Below are 21,926 nucleotides of genomic sequence, written 5' to 3' on the forward strand. Positions count from 1 at the left end.
ACCTGGGTCAATCGGCCTGATTCTTTTGCCCTAAGGACTACTAGATGTTTTCCATGTTCAGTGTTATGGACAATGACTGAGACGACTACTGTTCTCGCCTAATCAATTTTTCCGTGAAGGCTGTTAGTTTCTCTCCTCTTACGTGTCTTCATATCTGAGATGAACATGGACCTTGAGTCCTGAGTATGGACCTTGGAGGGTCACATACTCACATATTACAGAAGGAGGAAATGTCAGAACAGTCACAAATCACATCACGTCTCTGCAATCATAAGGATGAGAAAATTGTGCATCTGTGGGGATTGTTACTATGCATGGTTTCAGGTGAAAGGGAAGAATGTTCCTGAGTTACCTGACATTAGAAGTTTGCTCAGCCTTCTTCTACATCCCTCTCTAATGGTGCTGAAAGAGTAAAAGGCATGACAAGGCTCACCAGAAGAACTACTTCTGCTTGGCCTCCAGAGGGCAATGATGCACACACGAGAATTACACTTGAACATCTCCCTCCCTCCCAACCATCCTTCTTTTAGCTCCTCCTTCACAGAGCTGACTGAAGAGTCCAGCTGGAGCTCTTCACAGATGGTGGCATATGAGGAATTTAGAAGTCAGGAAACACCCAGATTTTCAAGGAAAAGACTCTTCCAGACGTCTCTGGAACGCAATTACACAAGATTCTAGGGCACCCACCATACACATTCTTCCTTGTTCCACGGATACTATTTCCTCAACCATACTCCTTCTCGCTCAGGAAAGATCTTCAAAAAGGAGACTACAGTTTCTTCAGTCCTCAGCCATGAGCTTGGTTCCTGTCCCCATGCTTGTGTTTATGATACTTTTTGCCCCGAGTGAGTAAAATTCTATTTCATCTTCTTGTCCCCTACCGGTACAGTATTACAACTGGACTCTGAGGAGAGACACCTCTTCTTAATCGGTAAGTCTTTCCTGGTCTCACTGACTCAGCATATTGATGTTTCAGGAGGAGCCGGAGCCCAGTCAGTGACCCAGCCTGATGTCCACATCACTGTCTCTGAAGGAGCCCCTCTGGAGCTGAGGTGCAACTACTCGTCTTCTCTTCAGGTGTATCTCTTCTGGTACATGCAGCACCCCAACCAAGGACTCCGGCTTCTCTTGAAGTACATATCAGGGGACATCCTGGTGAAAGGCACCAAAGGTTTCGAGGCTGAATTTAGGAAGAGTGAAAAGACCTTCCACCTGAGGAAACCTGCAGTCCAGTGGAGCGACACGGCCAAGTACTTCTGTGCTGTGAGTGACACAGTGCCTGGGACTGCAGGGGGAGCTGAACACCAACTTCTGGTGAATGTGAGGCTTCCAGTGACTCAAGGGATCAACCTGGGGCACTTTCAGTGAGACCTTATGTTCTATGGTGACAAGATGGACAGAGGGGACTAAACTGCTTAGTTCTTGTGCAGACATGGTTCTAATCTTCCAAGAGTCAGGATTCATGAGGAAAGGACAACTTATGAAACAAACAAACAAACAAACAAACAAACACAATGTCGCCAACAGACTGGAGACTGGAACTTGCTCAGAGAATCACTTTGGATGGGACAGTGGCAGGGATGGGTTTTGTGCTGCGATTGCCATTTGACTTGTGACCAGAGAGGAGAGTACTATGACAGTCTATGCCGATGGTTGTAATCCACTAGGGACTAAGCTTCCCCCTAACTGAGGAACTTTCCTTAAGATCCTAGATAATTCCATCTGTGTGTGTGCCTATTTGAAAAACTGAATGGAAAGAGGAAGGTTCGTATTAGAGGAAGCGACTGAGGAAAATGTGATAAAATAAAATCACCAAGCACAGGGAGAATTTTTAGTGAATGCTTCTGTCATTTACTCAGCTCTTTCATTTTAACATCATCTCAAAAAGATGGAGTTGAGATTTCCATCAATCCATCACTGGATGAGGTTGAGGAAGGTCGGGGCTATGCTAATATGACAGAGATGATTACTAGAGTGGAGTGAGAGTAGGAATCTGTTAGGGTCAAGTCAGCTGGAGGCTCCAGTAGTGAATATTTATATTTTCCTTTACCTAACTTTTGTAACTAAGAATTCCCACTCTCCTCCTCGTCCTCCTCCTCGTCCTCCTCCTCCTCCTCCTCCTCCTCCTCCTCCTCCTCCTCCTCCTTCTTCTGGAGAGATAGAGATGGAGAGCAGGGGAGTGGCAGAGAGAGGCAGAGAGAGAATTCCAAGAAGGCTACATGTTGTCAGTGCAGATTCTGGTGCAGGGCTTGATCTGAAGGCCATGAGATTATGATTTGAGCCGAAATGGAGAGTCAGACACTGAACTACCTGAGCCACCCTGGAGTCCCCAGATTTCCCTTTTTAAAAAGATACTAATCATGTTGAATTAAATTCCATTCAAATAACCTCATATAACTTCATTATTTCTGTAAAGACAATTTTTCTAAGTAAGGTCATATTCTAATTTGCTAGAGATTAAGACTCCAAGCACCCTCCCCCCTCCTCCGTTGGTGCATGTTGGGGGGGCACAGTTCAACTCATAACACCACAGCCATTAACAATTACTTTCATTCTAAAGACTGATACATGGGAAAACTAGTGTTTCCTTCTCTACTTGCTTGATATCCAGTAACGTTCTCCCGAACAAGATAATAGATAGCAACAAAGAGATATCAAGTTACATTTGTTGACCTGAACAGTAAGATCATTTTTCTTGTGATTTCCTATGTTAAACATAGTTTGCATTTGTAGAACATTAAGGCTTAGAGAGAATTTTCTTATGCATACTTAATTGATCTTTTAATCTCTCTCATAGAGATGAAGAGAATAAATGCTTTGCACTAAATGCACGACTAGCAAGTCCTGAGAATCACTTACAATCCTCTTTGTCTAAATCCTCATTCGGGGTCTTTTTTTCCTTTGCATAAAATATACTCCATAGTCCATGTGACCAAGCCCAACCACTTGCTGCTCTGTTTAACAAAGATTATAATTTCCATAAATTGCTGGGTCTGAGACATACTGACTTTTGAGAAACATTTCTTCTGTCCAGGTATAGTGACCACTTGGGGTCGCTGTTGTAATTAGTTGACTCTATTTTGCTTTATTTATGTACAAGGTGTTCTAGAGTCTTTAGCTTCCCCTGAAATACTTCTTTTCTCCTCCATTTGCTACTGCGGGCAAGTTGGTTATTTATTCATGACTTGTGATATCCAAAATGTTACTAGAAGTCATCCGCATTCACTAATGTTTACTTGAGGAAATGGAAAAATTGTTCACTCAGAATAAATTGGGCAATTCTAGACCTAAAAGTCACCTCCTAAATATTTTCTAGTGATTTTCCATTCGCATATTATATGAGCCAAGGAATCACACCACATTAATGTGAGTATCTAGTATGTTTTGATTATTGTAGTTGGCAGATTCCATTAACATTAGGTGTTTTGGGGATTTGTCTCTTTTCCTAAATGGTGTTTGTTGTTGTTGGGTTGTATGTGCATGAGTTATTACTATTATTGAATTTATATTGTCTTGAATTATATTGTATTGAATTATATATGTCTTGATGGAAGAGTGAATGGCATTATTTTAAAAAATCATGTGTAATAAAAGCAAAAATGAAGTCTTGGGACCTCATGAAGATAAAAAGCTTCTGCACAGCAGAGGAAATAATCAACAAAACTGAACGGCAAGCGATGGAATGGGAGAGGATATTTGCACTGACATAGCAGATAAAGGTTAGTATCCAAAATCTATAAAGAACTTATCAAACTCAACGCCCGCCCCCCTCCAAATAATCCAGTGTAGAAATGGGGGAAACACATGGACAGACACTTCTCCAAAGAGGACGTGCAGATGGCTAACAGACACATGAAAAGATGCTCGACATCACTCATCATCAGCAAAATACAAATCACAACCACAATGAGCTCTCACCTCACATCTGTCAGAATGGCTAAAATTAACAACTCAGGAAACAACAGATGTTGGCAAGGATGTAGAGAAAGGGGAGCACTTGGGCACTATTGGCGGGGATGCAAACTGGCGCAGCCACTCTGAACAACAGCGTGGAGATTCCTCAAAAAATTAAAAATGAAGCTGCCTTACAACCCAGCGATTGTGCTATTAGGTATTTATTCAAAAGATACAAAAATGCTGATTCGAAGGGGTGCATGCACCCCAATGTTGATAACAGCACTGTCAGCAATAGCTAACGTGTGGAAAGAGACCCAGTGTCCATTGACTGACTGATGAATGGATAAAGATTTGACATATGTGAAAAAGTTAGTCAGAGAAAGACAAATACCATATGATTTCACTCATATGTGGAATTTAAGAAATAAAACAGATGAACATAGGGGAAGGGAAGGAAAAGTAAGATAAAAACAGAGGGAGGCAAACCAGTAAGAAATTTTTAGATACAGAGAGCAAACTGAGGGTTGCCGGAGGGGTGTTGGGTGGGAGGGATGCGTTAAATGGGTGACGGGTATTAAGGAGGACACTTGTTGGGATGAGCACTGGGTGTTATATGTAAGTAATGAATCACTGGGTTCTACTCCTGAAACCATTCTTACACTATAAATTGACAAACTGGGATTTAAATAAAATTAAAAAAACATGTATATAATCCTGCACAACTACTTTCACTGATTCCGATGAGAAGGAAGGGCATGAAGAAATTGAAGTTCAGACCAGGGAAGTTGCTCAAGGTCAAAAGATGGCAGAACTAGGATTTGAAATTAAGTCTGTCTGACTCTGAATTTGAGTGCCTTTTCTTCTTCATCACCTCACTTCCTCTCTGGTTGGGTGAATGATTCGGCATCAAATGTCCTAGGCCAGCTGGTCAGTAGGGACCAGTGAAGGGTCTCCTCCTCTGTGCAACAATTGTTAAGTGAAGTCTGAGACGCAGTTGTTAGATGTGGACTTAGTGAGATTATAAAAGGACACCAGGGTGTCAGGAGAGGAAAGGTCCAGTTCAGAAAAGCTCATGGGCTCTTTTGTGGAATAAGATTAGCATTTCCCGTTCATCTGGTTGCATAGGACGAATGGGAAGGATTCCAGGCATATAGGACCAGGTCAGGGGTCATTCTCAGCTCTATGAGTATCACAGTGACTACAATCAATGGCCGCCTTCTGGGACTGTGGGAAAAGTGATGTGATGGGGAATAAGGAGCCTAGTGGAATCTACCCTCTGATATATTAGCTTCCTTCAGACCAAATCTACAAGGGGTTATACCTTCGCAAAGAACGAAAAGGAAATCGGGGTTGCTGTGCTGTTGTGCTGGAAGCTTTTACCTTTTATTCTTCTTCCTGAGTGTTCAGTTGAACCTTAGGGGGAAGCACATCTGGGGAGGTGCTGTCGGTGCTATTGGCTTATGCTGGAGACAGCCCCAGGTGACACCTGCTGGGGACAGCCCTGGGTGACAGCTGCTGGGGACAGCCCTGGGTGACAGCTGCTAGTGTGGCTCTGGCTTTGCTGCTGTGCCTCTTTTCTGGTTCGTGTCCCAGGCCAGTCTCAGACTCTGCAACAGGACCGCGACTCCAGGGCCGGGTTTAGACCTAGGATATGAGGCAGGTGACAAGAGTGACTGTGCTCTTGCTCTTGGGTGAGTTTATTTTGGGATTAAAAGGAATTAGGGTGTGGCTGAGACTAGATGCTGGACTCTTTCTTGCCTGTTATCATTGCTCTTTACCTAAGATGTCAAGGACTGGCTGTGGGGTCCTGTGTTTCTCTAGGTAGAACCTCACCATTCATGCAAGGGGTGACTCAGGGCAATAAAGATGTTCTGGATTACTGAGCCCTGGGAAATATTACCCCTCCATGGGTGGGAGATATTGCCCCTGTTACTTTTGTACACATGTTCCTGGGGTTCTCAAAATAAATATTTTTAAAAAGTGTCCTAAAACACAAATGGGAAGGAAATTGCATGTGTCTGCATATGGTGGGGAAGGAGGATGTGGGGGTGGATTTGACTGTGAGAGAGAACCTGGAGGGTGCCGAGTTGGACCTTCAATCCACCCAGTTTCAGGATAGGAGCTAGTATTGTGTGTTGACTCCTTTTACAGGTACTTTGAGCCTCGCTAAGACCACCCAGCCCGTGTTCATCGAGTCCTACGAAGGACAAGAAGTGAGCATACCCTGTAACCACACCAAGATCGCTACAAATGAGTATATCCACTGGTACCGACAGTTCCCCAACCAGGGACCACAATTTGTTATTCAAGGATATAAGACAAACGTGGAAAATGAAGTGGCATCCCTGTTCATCTCTGCGGACAGGACGTCCAGCACCCTGAGCCTGCCCCGGGCTGCCCTGAGAGACACTGCTGTGTATTACTGCACCGTGAGTGACTCACAGTGAGTCAGATGGGGCTGCACCTGTACGATATCCCCTGTAGGGTGGGAGGCAGAGCCCAGGGGAAGCCCCAAAGAGTTGTGCCTTCTGAACTGTTTATTGTACTTTATTGTTTCCAGAAGGCATTAGCAAATCCATGTATCATTTTTGTATTTAAAAACATTTGAACTTACTTTTTTTGTTAGGTTTATTTTTATTTATTTGGAGAGACAGAAAGAGTAAGCAAGAGAGGGACAGAGAGAGAGGGAGGAAGAGAGAAAGAGAGTCTCAAGCAGGCTCTGGCTGTAACCATGAAGCCCGATGCAGGGCTTAAACTCACAAACTGTGAGATCATGACCTGAGCTGAAGTCAGACTCTCAACCGACCGAGTCACCCAGGTGCCCCAATTAATTTATTTTAAAAGAGAGAGAGAGAGAGAGAGAGAGAGAGAGAGAGAGAGAGAGCGAGCGCACACATGCCTGCAGAGGAAGGCCAGAGAGAGAGAGAGGGAGAGAGAGAATCCCAAGCAGGCTCAGATCTGTCTGCTCAGAGTCTGACGTGGGGCTCCATCCCATAACTCTGGGATCATGCCCTGAGCTGAGATCAAGAGTGGGATGCTAAACTGACTGAGCTACGCAGGTGCCCCATTTTTTTTTTTTTTTTTTTTTTTTGTTAGAGAGAGAAAGAGAGAGAGTGTGTGAGTGGGAGCGAGGGGCAGAAGGATACAGAGAGAATCCCAAGCAGGCTCCACCCTGCCAGCACGGAGCCTGACTTGGGGCTTGAACCCAAGTAGTGGGAGATCATGACCTGAGCCAAAATCAAGAGTAGGACGCTCAACGGACTGAGCCACCCAAGGGCCTGAAGTCCCTATTTCTGTCTGAGTTGTCATGTCACTTTCCTTACCCTCCATTCCAACTTTCCATCTTTCTTACCTAAAACAGTTTTGAAAAAAAAGACAAAAAGGTGGGGAACGTTGGATATCTCTCTTTACTGCTTCCTCTACCCCCTCCAGCCTGAATCCTCTCCCCCAACACATTGACACCCCTGAGAAACCTTACACACGCAGCCAAGGCGGGGCCATCATTGCTGGAGTTTCCTGTAAAGAAGCAAAATGAGAAGCTGAAGCGCGAGTGTGATTGGTGCTCAGTGATTCTGGAGGGACTTGGTGACTGTTGACAACGCAAACTTCTGCGGACCCAAGACTCTACACTCTTCAGAGTAGGGGTGAAGGCACGTCAGCGACCAGACAAGGAGTCATGAAGAGACAGCGGGGAGCCCTGCTGGGGCTTCTGTGGCTGCAGGTTTGCTGTGAGTGGGGGCGTCCCAGACGGGGGGCTGGGGAGGTTCACAGCCCGCAGTGGAGGGGGAGCTGGCACAGAGCTCCTGCAGGGTCTACACCCTCAGCGGGTGTTCCCAGGAATACTTTATGGGTTTGAAAACTGCCTCAGTGGCTCTGCAGTGACTTCTTTTGTGTTTGGTTTTGTCTTTCCAAGCAGGGGTGAGAGGGATAGACGTGGAGCAGACACCTGCAGCCCTGAGCCTCCAGGAGGGAGCCAGCTCTACCCTGAGGTGCAATTTTTCCAGCTCGGTGACCAATGTGCAGTGGTTCCGACAGAACCCCGGGGGCGGCAGCCTCACCCGGCTGTTTTACATCGCTTCAGGGATGAAGCAGGATGGGAGGTTGAACTGCACGGTGAACCCTAAGGACCGGCACAGCAGCCTGCACATCATGGCCTCCCAGCAGGAAGACTCAGCCACCTATCTGTGTGCGGTGCAGGCACAGTGCTCCCTGCTGCTCTGCAGCCTGTCCCCAAACTGCAGCTGGGCTCCCAGCCCAGCCTCCTCCACCAGGAAGCCTTCCTGTCTCAGTTTCATTTGCACAGCCTTATGTTTCGTTATTCATTTTGTCAGTCTTTTAATTCTGTCTATAATTATAAACTTATAATGCTAACATGGAGCTCTTAGAGATGCTAAACACAGTGGCAAGGTTCAAAGTCACGTTTAAGTAAACAGTGGAAATGTCCAACTCAGGGTCAAAGCTAGAGCTTCAATGAGCAGAGACTAAATAGGTTACTATGGCGTGAAGCCCACACATGTTACGTGTTGCTGCTACAACTCACCTGTTAATGTGAACACGTAGCTCAGCCTTTAGGAAGGGTAAAAAAGTGCCTGGTCTTACTTGGTCATGCTTGTATTTATGACTTTTAGTGCCTAGAGGTCCCGAATAACAAATATAAGAGCAAAGCAGCTAATGTTTAGGGAACATTATGAGCAATGAGCACCACACAAACACCTTTATTACCATGTCACCTCCATAACACCTTATGATGCGGGTACTGTGTTGTCCCCACCCCCACAGTTTTACAACGAGGGTAAGAAGCTTAAAAAGTAAAAAGGTAAATGACTTCGAAAGGCAAGTTGCTAATTGGCCGACCCACTATTGGAAGAGAAGCAATGTGACTTCATCCCACGTTCTTTTTTTAAATGTTTAGTTATTTATTTTGAGAGAGACAGAGAGAGAGCGAACATGAGTGGGAGAGGGGCAGAGAGAGAGAGAGGGAGAGAGAGAATCCCAAGCAGCCTCCACACTGTCAGTGAGGAGAGGAGGCTGATGTGGGGCTCAATCCCACGAACTGCAAGATCATGACCTGAGCTGAAATCAAGAGTGTGACACTTAACCAACCCAGCCACCCAGGCGCCCCTCAGATCCCATGTTCTTTTTTTTTTCAGATCCCATGTTCTTAATCCCTACATTCTTACTACCTTTTCAAGAACCTGTAAATCAAATTATTTAATATGATTTTAATATTATTATTTAATATTGAATTATTAATATCGATACATATGCAGAATGTTTTCATACATGTCAATGAATAAAGAAGCATATTTTGACAATTTCTAATTAGTGACATCTAAGGTAAAGTTAGTTGTTGAGGTCCTCTATGAAGTGATGACTCCCCTATTGTTATCTGTTCTACAAAAGCACCCACTGACATTTCCAGCAAGTCTCAGTGACCCAGGCAGCAAAAGTCAGTAGACAAATGAGACCAGACTCATGCTATGAGTAAACCTTGGCCCCATCAGCCATCGGGAATCTGCTTTCTCCCAAGAGAGAAGTAGTCAAAATTATTTCATTTGGAGTTCATTCAAACATACATTCACTCTGGATGCCTGGGTGGCTCAGTCGGTTAAGCATCTGACTTCAGTCTGGGTCATAATCTCGCTGTTCCCTAGTTTGAGCCCCACATTGGGCTCTGTGTTGACAGCTCGGAGCCTGGAGCCTGTTTCAGATTCTGTGTCTCCTTCTCGCTCTCTGCCCCTTCCCCACTCATGCTCTGTCTCTCTCAAAAATAAATACACATTAAAAAAATTTTTTAAAAGCACAAAAATCATACATTCACCCAACAAGTATTTATTCTGTAGCATGATGTGACAAGCACTCATGTGGAGGTTGAAGATATCTGATTCCACATTACAGACAAGCCTCCCATACATATGGAATTTTTATTGTACAATGGGGAGATAGGGCAAGGAAATAATTGAACAAATCACTTCAAAATATAAGTGATATTAAGAAAATAAAATGTGAAGGAGAATCACAGTGGTCATGAAGCTTTCTGGAGTGGTGACATTTGAACTGAACCTTCAGTAATGAAAATGACAAAACACAAGGTGTTAATACCTGGGGTAAGGAAGAGTTTTCAAATGCAACAGTCACCATTAGGCAGAAGCAAATTTGGTATATTTGTGAAAGAAGGCTGATGTTCCCAGAAGGCAGTGAGAAGGAGAGTGGTGGGTGATGTGTCAAAGAGGGAGTTAGGGGTCCAGTCATATGTGGCCTTATACCATTATGGTTAGGTTCACATATTATTTTATACGTCATGGGAAGCATTTGAAAGGTTTTATTTTATTTAAAAAATTTTTTAAACATTTATTTATTTTTTGAGAGACACAGAGAGACAGAGCACAAGTAGGGGAGGGGCAGAGAGAGGGAGACACAGATTGATTCTGAATCAGGCTCCAGGCTCTGAGCTGTCAGCACAGAGCCTGACATGGGGCTCCGACTCATGAACCTTGAGATCATGACCTGAGCTGAAGTCGAACTAAACCACCCAGGCACCCCTGAAGGGTTTTAAATAGGTGTTCTAATTTATATTTCAAAAGGATCACAGTCCATGCTCTGAGGAACGGCTCATGGGGAAGCGTGTGGCAAGACTATGGCACAAAGACAAAAAGAGCTTCCAAGACCCAAAGAAACCTGGTGGAGGCCAAGTTCTGGGAGGGGTCCTATAATATAGTCACATTTTCTTTATGTGAAGATTTCAAAAGGAAGTTATTTTATTTAAAAAAAAAAATTTTTTTTCCCAACGTTTATTTATTTTTGGGACAGAGAGAGACAGAGCATGAACGGGGGAGGGGCAGAGAGAGAGGGAGACACAGAATCCGAAACAGGCTCCAGGCTCTGAGCCATCAGCCCAGAGCCCGACGCAGGGCTCGAACCCATGGACCGCGAGATCGTGACCTGGCTGAAGTCGGACGCTTAACCGACTGCGCCACCCAGGCGCCCCCAAAAGGAAGTTATTTTAATAGCAATTGGTTAAAACCAATTTCCCATGCTAACAACCCTTATATCAGGCCTTCCCTTGTTTTAGGTGGTGTTGGAGTGGCTTCAGACATTTTTGGGACTCTGGCTAAGGTGAGATGGAGTTGAGGACACATTTAGTTTACATTAGGTGAGATATATTTATGTGATTTGTAGTGATTTCTGGGTAGAGTTAAGTTTCTGCTAATCATTCCTAGTGTAAGAATTGCTTTCAGGAATATTTCTTCTGCCTACTGTGTCCACTCTCCACGCATTAAGACGTGAAATGGCACAAAAGTGGCTTGGACATGGGCTATGGCCCTCAGTACTTAAGTATGTGGGTAGAAGAAGAGAATCCAGGTTTGAAATACACAGAGATGTACATTGTAACTTGCCTGTTCTAGGTACCTCCTGTAAGTGGAAGGAAGCCTACAATAATTATCCTTTTGTGTCTGGTTTATTTCACTGCAGCCTGTCTTCCAGGTTCATCCATGTTGTAGCATGTGTCAGAATTTCATTCCTTTTTAAGCCTCAGTAATATTCCGTTACATAGGTATACCACATTTTTTTTATCCATTTGTCAGTTGATAGGCATTTGGGTCATTTCTGCTATTGGGCTATTATGAATAATGCTGTTATGAACATTTGTGTACAAGTTTGTAAAAATATGATTTTTAATCAGAGCCTTGAAGAATAAGAAAGAATTAGGCAAAGCTAGTTAATTCATGGGAGTGAGGATCTGGAGTATAAGAAAAGATAGGAGAAGTAGTCTGGGGCCAGACTGTGCAGATCCTTCCTTATAAGGAGTGTAGATTTTATTCTAAGTGTAATGTCAAAGCCATTGACTGAATAAAAGCTCCATAATGACATGATCTAATTAGTGTTTTAGTGCTGTCACTCTTGCTGCTATGGAGGGAATGGGTTGTAGAGAGCAAAAACAGAAAGGAGACTACTGAGAAGACTATTGCAGTGGTTCGGGTGAGGTGGGTAATAGCCTGGATTAAGGTTATGGTGGTGAGTATTGGAATTTGTGACTGCATTCAAGATGTATTTATCAAGGGGCACCTGGGTGGCGTAGTTGGTTGAGCATCTGACTCTTGACCTCGGCCCAGGTCATGATCTCATGCTTCACTGGGCTCTGCTCTGATGGTGCAGAGTGTGCTTGGGATTCTGTCTCTCCTTCTCTCTGCCCCTCTCGGGCTTGTGCACGCGTGCTCTCTCTCAAATAAATAAAAGCTTAAAAAAAAAAAAGATGTATTTGCCAAATGTTGCCAGAGGGGTGGTGGGTGAGGAAGGGGCAACATGGTAGAAGGGTAGTGGGAGATACAGGATTCCAGTTATGGAATGAGTAAGTCACGGGAATAAAACATGGCACAGTGAATATGTCAATGATACTGTAGTAGAGTTGCATGGTGACAGAGGGACCTACAGTCGTGGTGAGTGCAGCATAATGCTTAAACTTGCCAAATCACTATGTTGTACACCTGCAACTAATGTAACATTGTGTGTCAACTACACACAAATAAAAACAGTTAATAAAGAAGATGTATTTATTTCTTCCATCAGGTTTTTTAAAAAATTGAGATATAATTGACATATAGCATTGTGTAAGTTGAAGATGGACAAGAGTTTGGTTTGATATGTTTATATATGGCAGTGTGATTACCACCATGTCATGTCATGTATCATTTCTTTTTCTATGGTGAGAACAATGAAGATCTCGTCTCTTAGCAATTTTGAAGTTAATCATACTGTATTTTTTACTATAATCACTGTGCTGTGCATTAGATCTCCATGACTTACGTATCTTCTAGTTCTAAGTTTGTACCCTTAAACAATCTCTCCCTAGGCCCCAGCTCCTGATAAGCACCATTCAACTGTCTTTTTATGAGTTTGGTTTTTTAAGATTCTACATATAAGTGATATTATACAGCATTTGTCTTTCTCTGTCTGACATATTGCACTTGGCATAATGCTTCAGGGTCCATCCATGTAGTAAATGGCAAGCTGCCCTTCCATCTCGTGAGTGAATGATATTCCATTATATAATATACACCACATCTTCCTTATGTGTTTATATGTTGACATGTGTCTGATTTCAAGTAGACTAAGCCTGTTGAAAAAATGTGGAAAACATGTAACTTCTTCAAATTTATTTAAAATGACTCAATGCTGTGCTGAGATGAGACGGAATTCTGAAACCTACATTTACACTACGTTTTCTTTCTGTGAACCCAGTAACTTCTGACTGGAGACACACTAAGAACTTAATTTATTCAACCTATTGTTTTGTGTGTCAGTCTCCCATAGATACAGGATGAGAGGATTTGACCAGCTGGTTTAGCAGATGGGGACCCGACCACAAGATGGCAGAGCATCTCTGCTAATGTGGATATGTGAAAGGGTCCTTTTGGTTGACTCTGTAAGAGTTGGCTAAAGACAGAAGCAGATGCCTGTGTAGACAGTTTAAGAAACCACTGTGCTTTGGAGGAAATCAAGAGATAACCTGGTAACAGAAGCAGCTCTCCTGGCTGGAGACTGCCGGTCCCAATTGGAAGAAGCATGAAGACACTCATTGGACCTTTGTTCCTGTTCTTGTGGCTGCAGCTGGACTGTGAGTGGAAAGCTTTTGGGAACAGGGTGTCTTAGTAAATATTCGTTAGAAGTCTATATGGGAGACTGGCCTCTTCCAGATTTCCTGAAGTTGCTGCAGCAAAACAGAAATGCAGGGGCACCTGGGGTGGCTCAGTTGGTTAAGCGTCTGACCCTTGGTTTCATCTCATGGTTTGTGAATTTGAGTCTGTGTTGGGCTCTGCACTGACAGTGTGGAGCCTGCTTGGGATTCTCTCTCTCTCTCTCTCTCTCTCTCTCTCTCTCTCTCTCTCTCTGCGTGTCCCCACACCCCTCCGCTCTCTTTCTGTCTCAAAATAAATAAACATTAAAAAAAAAAAAGCAAACTCTGGAGAATGGCGACCTGATGCTCTTGCCTGGCTTTTCTTTTTGCACAGGTATGAGTAGAGGAGAAGAGGTAAAGCAGCATCCTTCTTTCCTGAGTGTCTGGGAGGGAGACAGCTTTGTTATCAACTGCACTTACACTGACAGTGCCTCCACCTACTTCTTTTGGTATAAACAACAGCCTGGAAAAGGCCTCCAGTTGCTTATATATACTGTTTCAAGTATGGACAAGAAACAAGAACAAAGGCTCACTGTCCTATTGAATAAGAAGGACAAACATCTCTCCCTGCAAGTCACACGCACTCATCCTGGAGACTCAGCCACCTACTTCTGTGCAGTAAGAGCACAGTGGTCCCCAAGCACCTGCAGCCTGTCTCCAAACCTAAAACTGGGGTGGAAGCCTCACTTTTTATTTTGCCATAAGCCTTCAAGTTAGAGATTTTGCTGTATTGAATTTTATACATATAAACATTCCAAATGATTTGAAGAGTCAGTTTCAAGTGACCCAATAAGTGTCAGAACATTGGGAATGAATACTGAAGGGAGTTAGTGATTTCTTAGTTAAATATCTAGACTTTAAGATTGACTTTGTATCATTCAGAGTTCTCCTTTACCAAGGACATCTTGGTGTCAATGTCAGAGAGTGTTCTTTTTGATGGGAAGATTTTTATCTTTTAATAATAGCATTTATTAACTTTTTGTTATTATAAAAATATTAACTCTATGTTATAAGAAGAAAACCAAAAAGATATATAAAATATAGAGTCAAAATATAATGCTATTATACAGATAAATCACGGCTAACATCTGGTATACCTTCTTCATTAAACTCTTGTTAAAAATTAGAAGCACACTAGGGGCACCTCAGTGGCTCAGTTGGTTGAGCGTGTCACAGTTTTGTGGGTTCAAGCTCTGCATTGGGCTCCGTGGTGGCAGCGTGGAGCCTGCTTGGGGTTTTCTCTCTCTCTGCCCCTCCCCCGCTCACGCTGTCTCTCTCAAAAATAAATAAAAAGAAACTTAAAAAAAAACTAGAAACACACAGACTACTATTTTGACTTACTTCCATTCAATGTTATATCATAATCTGAGCATTTCACATTTGCCAAATCTTATGAAATTGAACTTTTAATGCTTTTATTAGTGATTTTATGTCATTTTCTTTCTTTTTTTTAATGTTTATTTATTTTTTATAGACAGAAATATTTTGATAGATAAATAATGTTTATTTATTTTTGTTTAAATTTTTATTTATTTTGAGCAGGAGAGAGAGAGGGAGAAAGGGACACACAGAATCTGAAGCAGGCTTCAGACTCTGAGCTGTCAGCACAGATCCTGATACTCACAAACCACAAGATCACGACCTGAGCCGAAGCCGGATGCTCAACCAACTGAGCCACCCAGGTGCCCCAGTGTCACCATTTTGTTTCTGTAATCATTCCCTTATAGTTTTGGTGAAAAACAATATTTTTCTTAACTCAGACGTTACCCTTAAAACAGTTTTTTAAGTGTAGTAGCTAACAATAACAACAACAATAATAGTAATAATTAGTATAAAGACAATGGAAAAACAAGAAATGGACTAGAATATGAAAGACTTTGAATAAAACAAAAGGGGACTTTTAAATTAATGGGGAAGAACAGGATTATCCTCAAATTATGTTGTATCAATTGTTCAGGTCAGAGGTTCTCAGACCTTCCCCAAAGCATCCCTATAGAGCAGGGAGAACAAACGTGACTTTCCTTTTTGAAATCTGGATGTGAGGTGAGGGCACCGTAGCCCAAAGCAGTCTGGTGAAAGTGCAGACAGTCTCATGTTTACTTTAAAATTTATGGGTGATCATTTTTATTTTAATGCATTATGTACCCATATTAATTTTAGAGCTTAATAATTGTAAATCACTTACCAGTTTACCTATTCTCCAATTTTCCAGTAATATTAGTGCTCCCAGATGATGCATTATATTTACTACATGTTTTGTCTTGAGGACAAGAGTCCTCTAATTTGAGAAGCACAGAGTTGACTATTTGAAAACAAAAGTGTTGCAAAATCATGAGGCAATCAGTAAGTGTTCGTTGAACAAATAAATGAAGTACCTCACATGATGAAATAAATTCCAGAAGTATTAAGAATTAAGTCACAGTTATTAGTAAAAAATGCAAATGCATTTGTTAATCAAGAAACTGAAGGGAGAAGAATTCTCTAAACTTAAGAGCAATGGAAGAAATCAAGGGAAAAATAGATTTGATTACATAAATATTAAAAGCTAATTTATTATATGAAAAACATGACAGAAATTATATTAAAACCACAGTTTACTATTACTTTGCTGCTAATGTGACAATAGATTAATAATATCTCTGAATAATTTCTATATGTGTAAGAAGGAACACATTGATATCGAAATAGGTAAATATTCAGCAAGTACGCTGAGGGAGCTTACACAGGAAAAAATACCATGCTTCACAAACACATGGAAAATGTTTAAGCTCACTGGTATTCATAGAAATGTAGAAAAATAACTTAAAAAAACCATTAGGGAGTTGTAGGAATAATTTAATAGCGATTTAAAGAATAGAGAACTTGAGGAGGATGCTGTGAAATAAACAGACTAGTGGGATAGTAACTTTGTAAGCTATTTTGGAAAGTAATTAAAAAAGCATGACTTCCTGGTCTAAAAACAGATTAATTTCCTTGTAATTTTTTTCCTAGAAAATTTGTCTTCCGGAAAACCCTCCATGCATATGAAAATTATTATTTACAAAACTATTTGGGAAATTATTTATAGTACCCCAAAATTGAAACCCAAAATGTCTAATCTTAAAGGGAAGGACTTAACCACCCATATGGAATATTAGATAGTGAATAAATGGTATTTATGAAAGAGAATCTATAATGGTTATTTGAAAGTGATCACTGAAAATCAAGATATAACTGGTGTGATTATTACTTAATATTGCTACTTAGTGAAAATCTGAGCAGCACAAAGGTTGGAAAGTAAGACACCAAGATATTGGTAATGTATATCCTTGCTTAATAGGATAAGTAGTGATTCTTCTCTTTTCCATATTTTCTAAAGTATAAGTCTTATTTGATTTAAGGTATCTCAAATCCATCATTTTCTGCAAATTCTCTAAAATTCCTCCCAGCTCTGAAGTGCAGTGAACCCTGGTTCAGTCACTGTACCTCACAGCGAGAAGGCTGGTTGTGCAGCCTGCATTGTATTCATTCTCTTAAAAATTTTTTTTAAATGTTTATTTATTTTTTGGGGTGGAGAGGGGCAGAGAGAGAAGGAAACAGAATCTGAAGCAGGCTCCAGGCTCTGAGCTGTCACCACAGAGCCCGACGTGGGGCTCGAATTCATGAGCTAAGAGATCATGACTTGAGCCAAAGTCAGATGCTTAAGGGACTGAGCCACCCAGGCATCCCTGAGTTCCTTCTCTTAGAGTTAAGAGTTCACATTTACTGAGTTCTCATTGTGCATGATGTATGTACAAAGTGTTTTATGGACGTCAGTTCATCTATGTCTCCTCATAACATCCTGATGATATTCTTTTTTTTTTTAATTTTTTTTTCAACGTTTATTTATTTTTGGGACAGAGAGAGACAGAGCATGAACGGGGGAGGGCCAGAGAGAGAGGGAGACACAGAATCGGAAACAGGCTCCAGGCTCTGAGCCATCAGCCCAGAGCCTGGCGCGGGGCTCGAACTCACGGACCGCGAGATCGTGACCTGGCTGAAGTCGGACGCTTAACCGACTGCGCCACCCAGGCGCCCAGATCCTGATGATATTCTTGTTTCAAAGATAAAGAAATTGGTGCTTGAAGATGTTAAGTAGCTTGCTCCGTCAGAGATTAAATGTAAGGGTAGGTTTCAAAGCTGGGATGGCTTGAGTTTGGAACATACTCCACAATGCCTATCAACCTCAGTCTCCAAATTACTCTTGTGGGCAAGCAGCCAGGTTAAATGTACAGAATTTCCATAATATTACTTACTTGGCAAAAAGCCTCAGTAGGTTTTTTGCTAATAAATAACTTACAAACAAATCCAAACATTCAAAATCTTCTGTCTTCTTGACCTAAATTTTCCTTCCAGCTTCATTTCTCAGCATCCCCTAGTCCATTTTCTTCTTTCTTCTTTCCATGCATTCATTTGCCTATCTGGCTGTCCATTTATCTATCCATCATTTAGGCTACAGAATGGCCTAAATGTATCTGAGAAAGTGACTACAATACGCCCACCTTAGCATTAGCAAAGTAGAAAAGAAAGAAATTCTGATGTATGCAATCAGAGGACTGCTGTATTTATAAATAACAATTTACCTTTCAGAGAGCTTGGTTCTGCATGAACCAGGAAACTTCCCTGATTTGAATTCCTGTCGGGTTAAAAAAAATTTTTTTAATGTTTATTTATTTTTGAGACAGAGACAGAGCGTGAGCAGGGGAGGGGCAGAGAGAGAGAGAGAGGGAGACACAGAATCCAAAACAGGCTCCAGGCTCTGAGCTGTCAGCACAGAACCCAAAGTGGGGCTTGAACCCATGAACTGTGAGATCATGACCTGACCTGAGCCAAAGTCAAGACACTTAACTGACTGACCAACCCAGGCACCCTGAGCTCCTATTGGGTTTAAAGTGAGTGTTTACTTACATTAGCCCAACAAGATCAAGAAGAAAACCTTTTGAAGTCAAAGCAATAATTTTCCTGCCTGAGGGAGGCCAGTCAGGATGAAGAGAGGAGGTTCACTCCCGGATCTGAGAACGTTCCCTAGAATTCAGCCATGCATTGTCCTGTGCCTTACATTATCTACAGCTGGTGGCAGCCTCTGGCAATTGTTGTGGGAACATCAGAATAGCCTGACTGGGCAGTGGAATGGACACCTGGGGAAACGTGATCATTTGTCCTGTATCAAACCTTAATGCTCAAATTCCCTTTTATGGATTGAGACTCAAAAAGCATTCTTCTAGACTCATGACTTAAAGTGTGAGCTGAGAATGACCGGCATCGACATCGCCAGGAAACCCGTTAGAAATATAGACTATCCAGGGGTGCCTGGGTGGCTCAGTTGGTTGGGTGTGCAACTTCGGCTCAGGTCACGATCTCACAGTTTGTGGGTTCGAGCCCTGTATAGGGCTCAGTGCTGATGGCTCAGAGCCTGGAGCCTGCTTTGGATTCTGTGTTTCCCTCTCTGTCTGCCCTTCCCCCGCTCACACTCTGTCTCTCTCTGTCTCAAAAATAAATAAAAATTAAAAAAAAAAAAAAAGAAAGAAATATAGACTATCCAGTCCTACCAGGGACCTAATGGTAGAGACCCTGGGCTGGCTGCCCCAAGACAGGCCACTTTGGCGCCAAGATTATTTTGAGTTAAAAGGCAATCAAAACCCAATAGATTCAGGAAAAGCTTTTTACCTCCCCCCCTACCCAATAATTGCTTAAAAAGAATTTAGATAGAGCACCTGCTCCAGGAAGAGAGTTTCCACCATAAATAACTATATTATACTATGAACTAAGTGTGATAGATGGGGAGAAACTTAACAAAGCCTGTTTGTCAAAGACCTCTGTGTCCATTGTGGCTCAAATTGCTTACTAAATATGTACCTTTTCATCTTCCTGTGAATTGCTTTCCTTCCCTTTGAAGTTCTGGACCCCTGCCTCCTTCTCCTTAGTTCAGAATGAGATATACACCTCATTTTGCCTGTCTTTGGAATTTCCATGTCTGTGTGGATTCCCCTTAAGTACGAAATCATATTTGATTTTCTCCTGTTAATCTGTTTCATCACCCTTTGATTCCTAGTCTGGCTAGAAAGACCTTGAAGGGAACAGGATATTCTTGCTCCCCTACGTAATGAAAAAGAATCTGTAGTTTAGCAAAATCCCTAGGTAATTGGTATGCACGTGAGAAGCACTTGTCTGGAGCACATTTTATTATTGTCAAAAAGCTTCTGAACACGAGATGGCGGTGTTTACTTACTATCTTATTGGGATCCTTTCTCAGATTTGAAACAAGTTCTCTATTTATTTATTTATTTATTTATTTATTTATTTATTTATTTATTTATTTATTTATTTATTTTTAACGTTTATTTATTTTTGAGACAGAGAGAGACAGAGCATGAACAGGGGGAGGGGCAGAGAGAGAGAGAGGGAGACACAGAATCTGAAACAGGCTCCAGGCTCTGAGCTGTCAGCACAGAGCCTGACGCAGGGCTCGAAATCACGGACCCTGAGATCATGACCTGAGCCGAAGTCAGACGCTTAACCGACCAAGCCACCCAGGCGCCCCATGAAACAAGTTCTCTTTAAAGTTGGATTAGACCAGTGTGTATCTGCAGAGGGCTGAACAAGCTTGTCACTGATTGGGTAGGAAAGAGACTTCCTCCCATAGAAGAACCCCAGTAACACCCACCTAACTAAAGAGAATGGCTTTTTGATTGAGGAGACTGAGTCCACATATCAAGCTATAGTTGGGGAGAAGAATGGAGCTGTTCCTGGGAGTTATTTTGGTGATTTTGTGGCTTCCAGTGGACTGTGAGTTGGAGGCTTCCTGGTGATGAGAACAAAGAGGTCCAGAGATCCAGGCCATGGGATGGAGAGGGAAGAGCTAGGATCCATTCTGCTTCATCTTTGGTTATATCTGGGGTTGTGGAAAGAAAATATGACTCTTAAGAGTGTAGTGTAGTGACTAAACCTCCTGTTTCTGGTATTGTGTTTCTGCCTAGGGGTAAGCAGCCAAAAGATGGAACAGAGTCCTCAGTCCCTGAACATCCAGGAGGGTGAGAAGGCCGTTCTGACCTGTAACTGCACAAATTTTTCTCCAGTGGTCTTCCAGTGGTACCGACAAGATCCGGGAAGAGGCCTTATCTTCTTGCTACTAATACGTGAAAATGAGAGTAAAAAACAGACAGGAAGACTGAAGGCCACCTTTGATAAGACCATCAAACAGAGTTCCTTTTACATAACAGAACCCCAGCCTGCAGACTCAGCCACCTACCTCTGTGCTGCAAACACACAGCAGGGTCCTATCACCTGCTTCCTGTACCCAAACTCTGCTAACAACTCTCGCAGTCAACAGAGCTGCTGGCTGCACTGACCCCAAGGGTTTAATATGCTCCTGGCATATTAAATGGGGGTACTTGAAAAGATTAAAGGGTGTGAGAAGGAGCACTGGACTGACCATGAGGGAGTGGGGGATCCATCTCCCAGCCTGAGCACTGCTGATACCACTGTGTGACTTTAAGCAACTGGTGAGATTTGCAGGTCTCAGTTTCCTCATCGGACCATGAAGGGCTTACCACAGGATTCCCAAGTCTGTCTCAGTTCTGAAATTCAGAGCCTAATTTTTCAGGAAAAATGAATATGCCCTGAAGAGTGCCAGAGAGCAAGAAAAGAGAATTTGCATGCATGCGTGTGCACACGTGTGTGTGTGTGTGTGTGTGTGTGTGTGTGTGTGTGTGTATGAGCTTAAGGACAATTAATTCTGCCCAATTTTTGTGACTAGGCCAGAACAGCATGAGACATAGACAGGGTTAAACACATTCCTTTTAAACAGAGAATGTAGTTTCCTCTACATAAAGAACAAAAACAAACAAGATACCCCTGTCTAAATATTTCTGAGACCCTTCTAAACTGAACTCCAAGTGATGATGATGATGACGGTAAGGATAAAAAATTGACCTGTGTTAAATAACAAAACTGAGCCAAGTAAAATTGAAGATCTAACTGGCTTTATTAAATGATTTGTGAATCCAGAGAAGCATTCCATCCAGCATGCAGAGGAGAAAGCTCCACAGAGCTGCAGAAGTGGAAAGGGTTTTAAAGGCAGAGACAAGGCATTAAAAAAAAAAAAAGAATTTATTAGCAAGGAATGTGATGTTTAGGTAAGGTCCCCTCCTAAGGGGTAAGGGGTCTTCCAGGGGATTGCCTGAAATTCCAGTTTGGCTGGTTAAAGGTACATTCCTGAAGGGGTTGAAACTGCAGTTAGGTTAGTTATTAAATCTTGATTTATTGATTTAGAGCCACAAGTAGCTCCATTATGGTCATGCAGTTTTCTTTTTCATACCTATGTTGTTTGTTATTC

At 42.3% G+C, this 21,926-nt stretch overlaps 2 long non-coding RNA genes and 4 gene segments (V, D, J or C); 5 read left to right on the plus strand and 1 right to left on the minus strand.

Annotated features, from left to right (window-relative positions):
* The first annotated feature begins 281 nt into the window (after positions 1-281).
* LOC109500742 lies at positions 282-2,067 on the plus strand. The segment is given in 2 exon segments: positions 282-845; positions 977-2,067. Coding segments are annotated over 2 exon segments (648 nt in total).
* A 3,091-nt stretch (positions 2,068-5,158) lies between these two features.
* Positions 5,159-7,447, plus strand: LOC101101063. The segment is given in 3 exon segments: positions 5,159-5,588; positions 6,049-6,340; positions 7,330-7,447. Coding segments are annotated over 3 exon segments (435 nt in total).
* LOC123386010 lies at positions 7,287-8,873 on the minus strand. Its single transcript, XR_006599389.1, has 2 exons — positions 8,438-8,873; positions 7,287-7,413 (listed from the first exon to the last, which is right to left on the minus strand). It is a non-coding gene; the product is annotated as an uncharacterized LOC123386010 (long non-coding RNA).
* Positions 7,429-8,397, plus strand: LOC101101319. The segment is given in 2 exon segments: positions 7,429-7,625; positions 7,814-8,397. Coding segments are annotated over 2 exon segments (501 nt in total).
* Positions 8,874-12,796: 3,923 nt separating the features above from the next.
* LOC123386013 lies at positions 12,797-14,157 on the plus strand. The gene is made up of 3 exons (XR_006599394.1): positions 12,797-13,513; positions 13,908-13,927; positions 14,036-14,157. It is a non-coding gene; the product is annotated as an uncharacterized LOC123386013 (long non-coding RNA).
* A 5,946-nt stretch (positions 14,158-20,103) lies between these two features.
* Positions 20,104-21,572, plus strand: LOC105260657. The segment is given in 2 exon segments: positions 20,104-20,377; positions 20,569-21,572. Coding segments are annotated over 2 exon segments (423 nt in total).
* The last annotated feature ends 354 nt before the right edge of the window (positions 21,573-21,926 follow it).

Source organism: Felis catus, chromosome B3 (assembly GCF_018350175.1).
Source record: "Felis catus isolate Fca126 chromosome B3, F.catus_Fca126_mat1.0, whole genome shotgun sequence".
NCBI lineage: Eukaryota > Metazoa > Chordata > Mammalia > Carnivora > Felidae > Felis > Felis catus.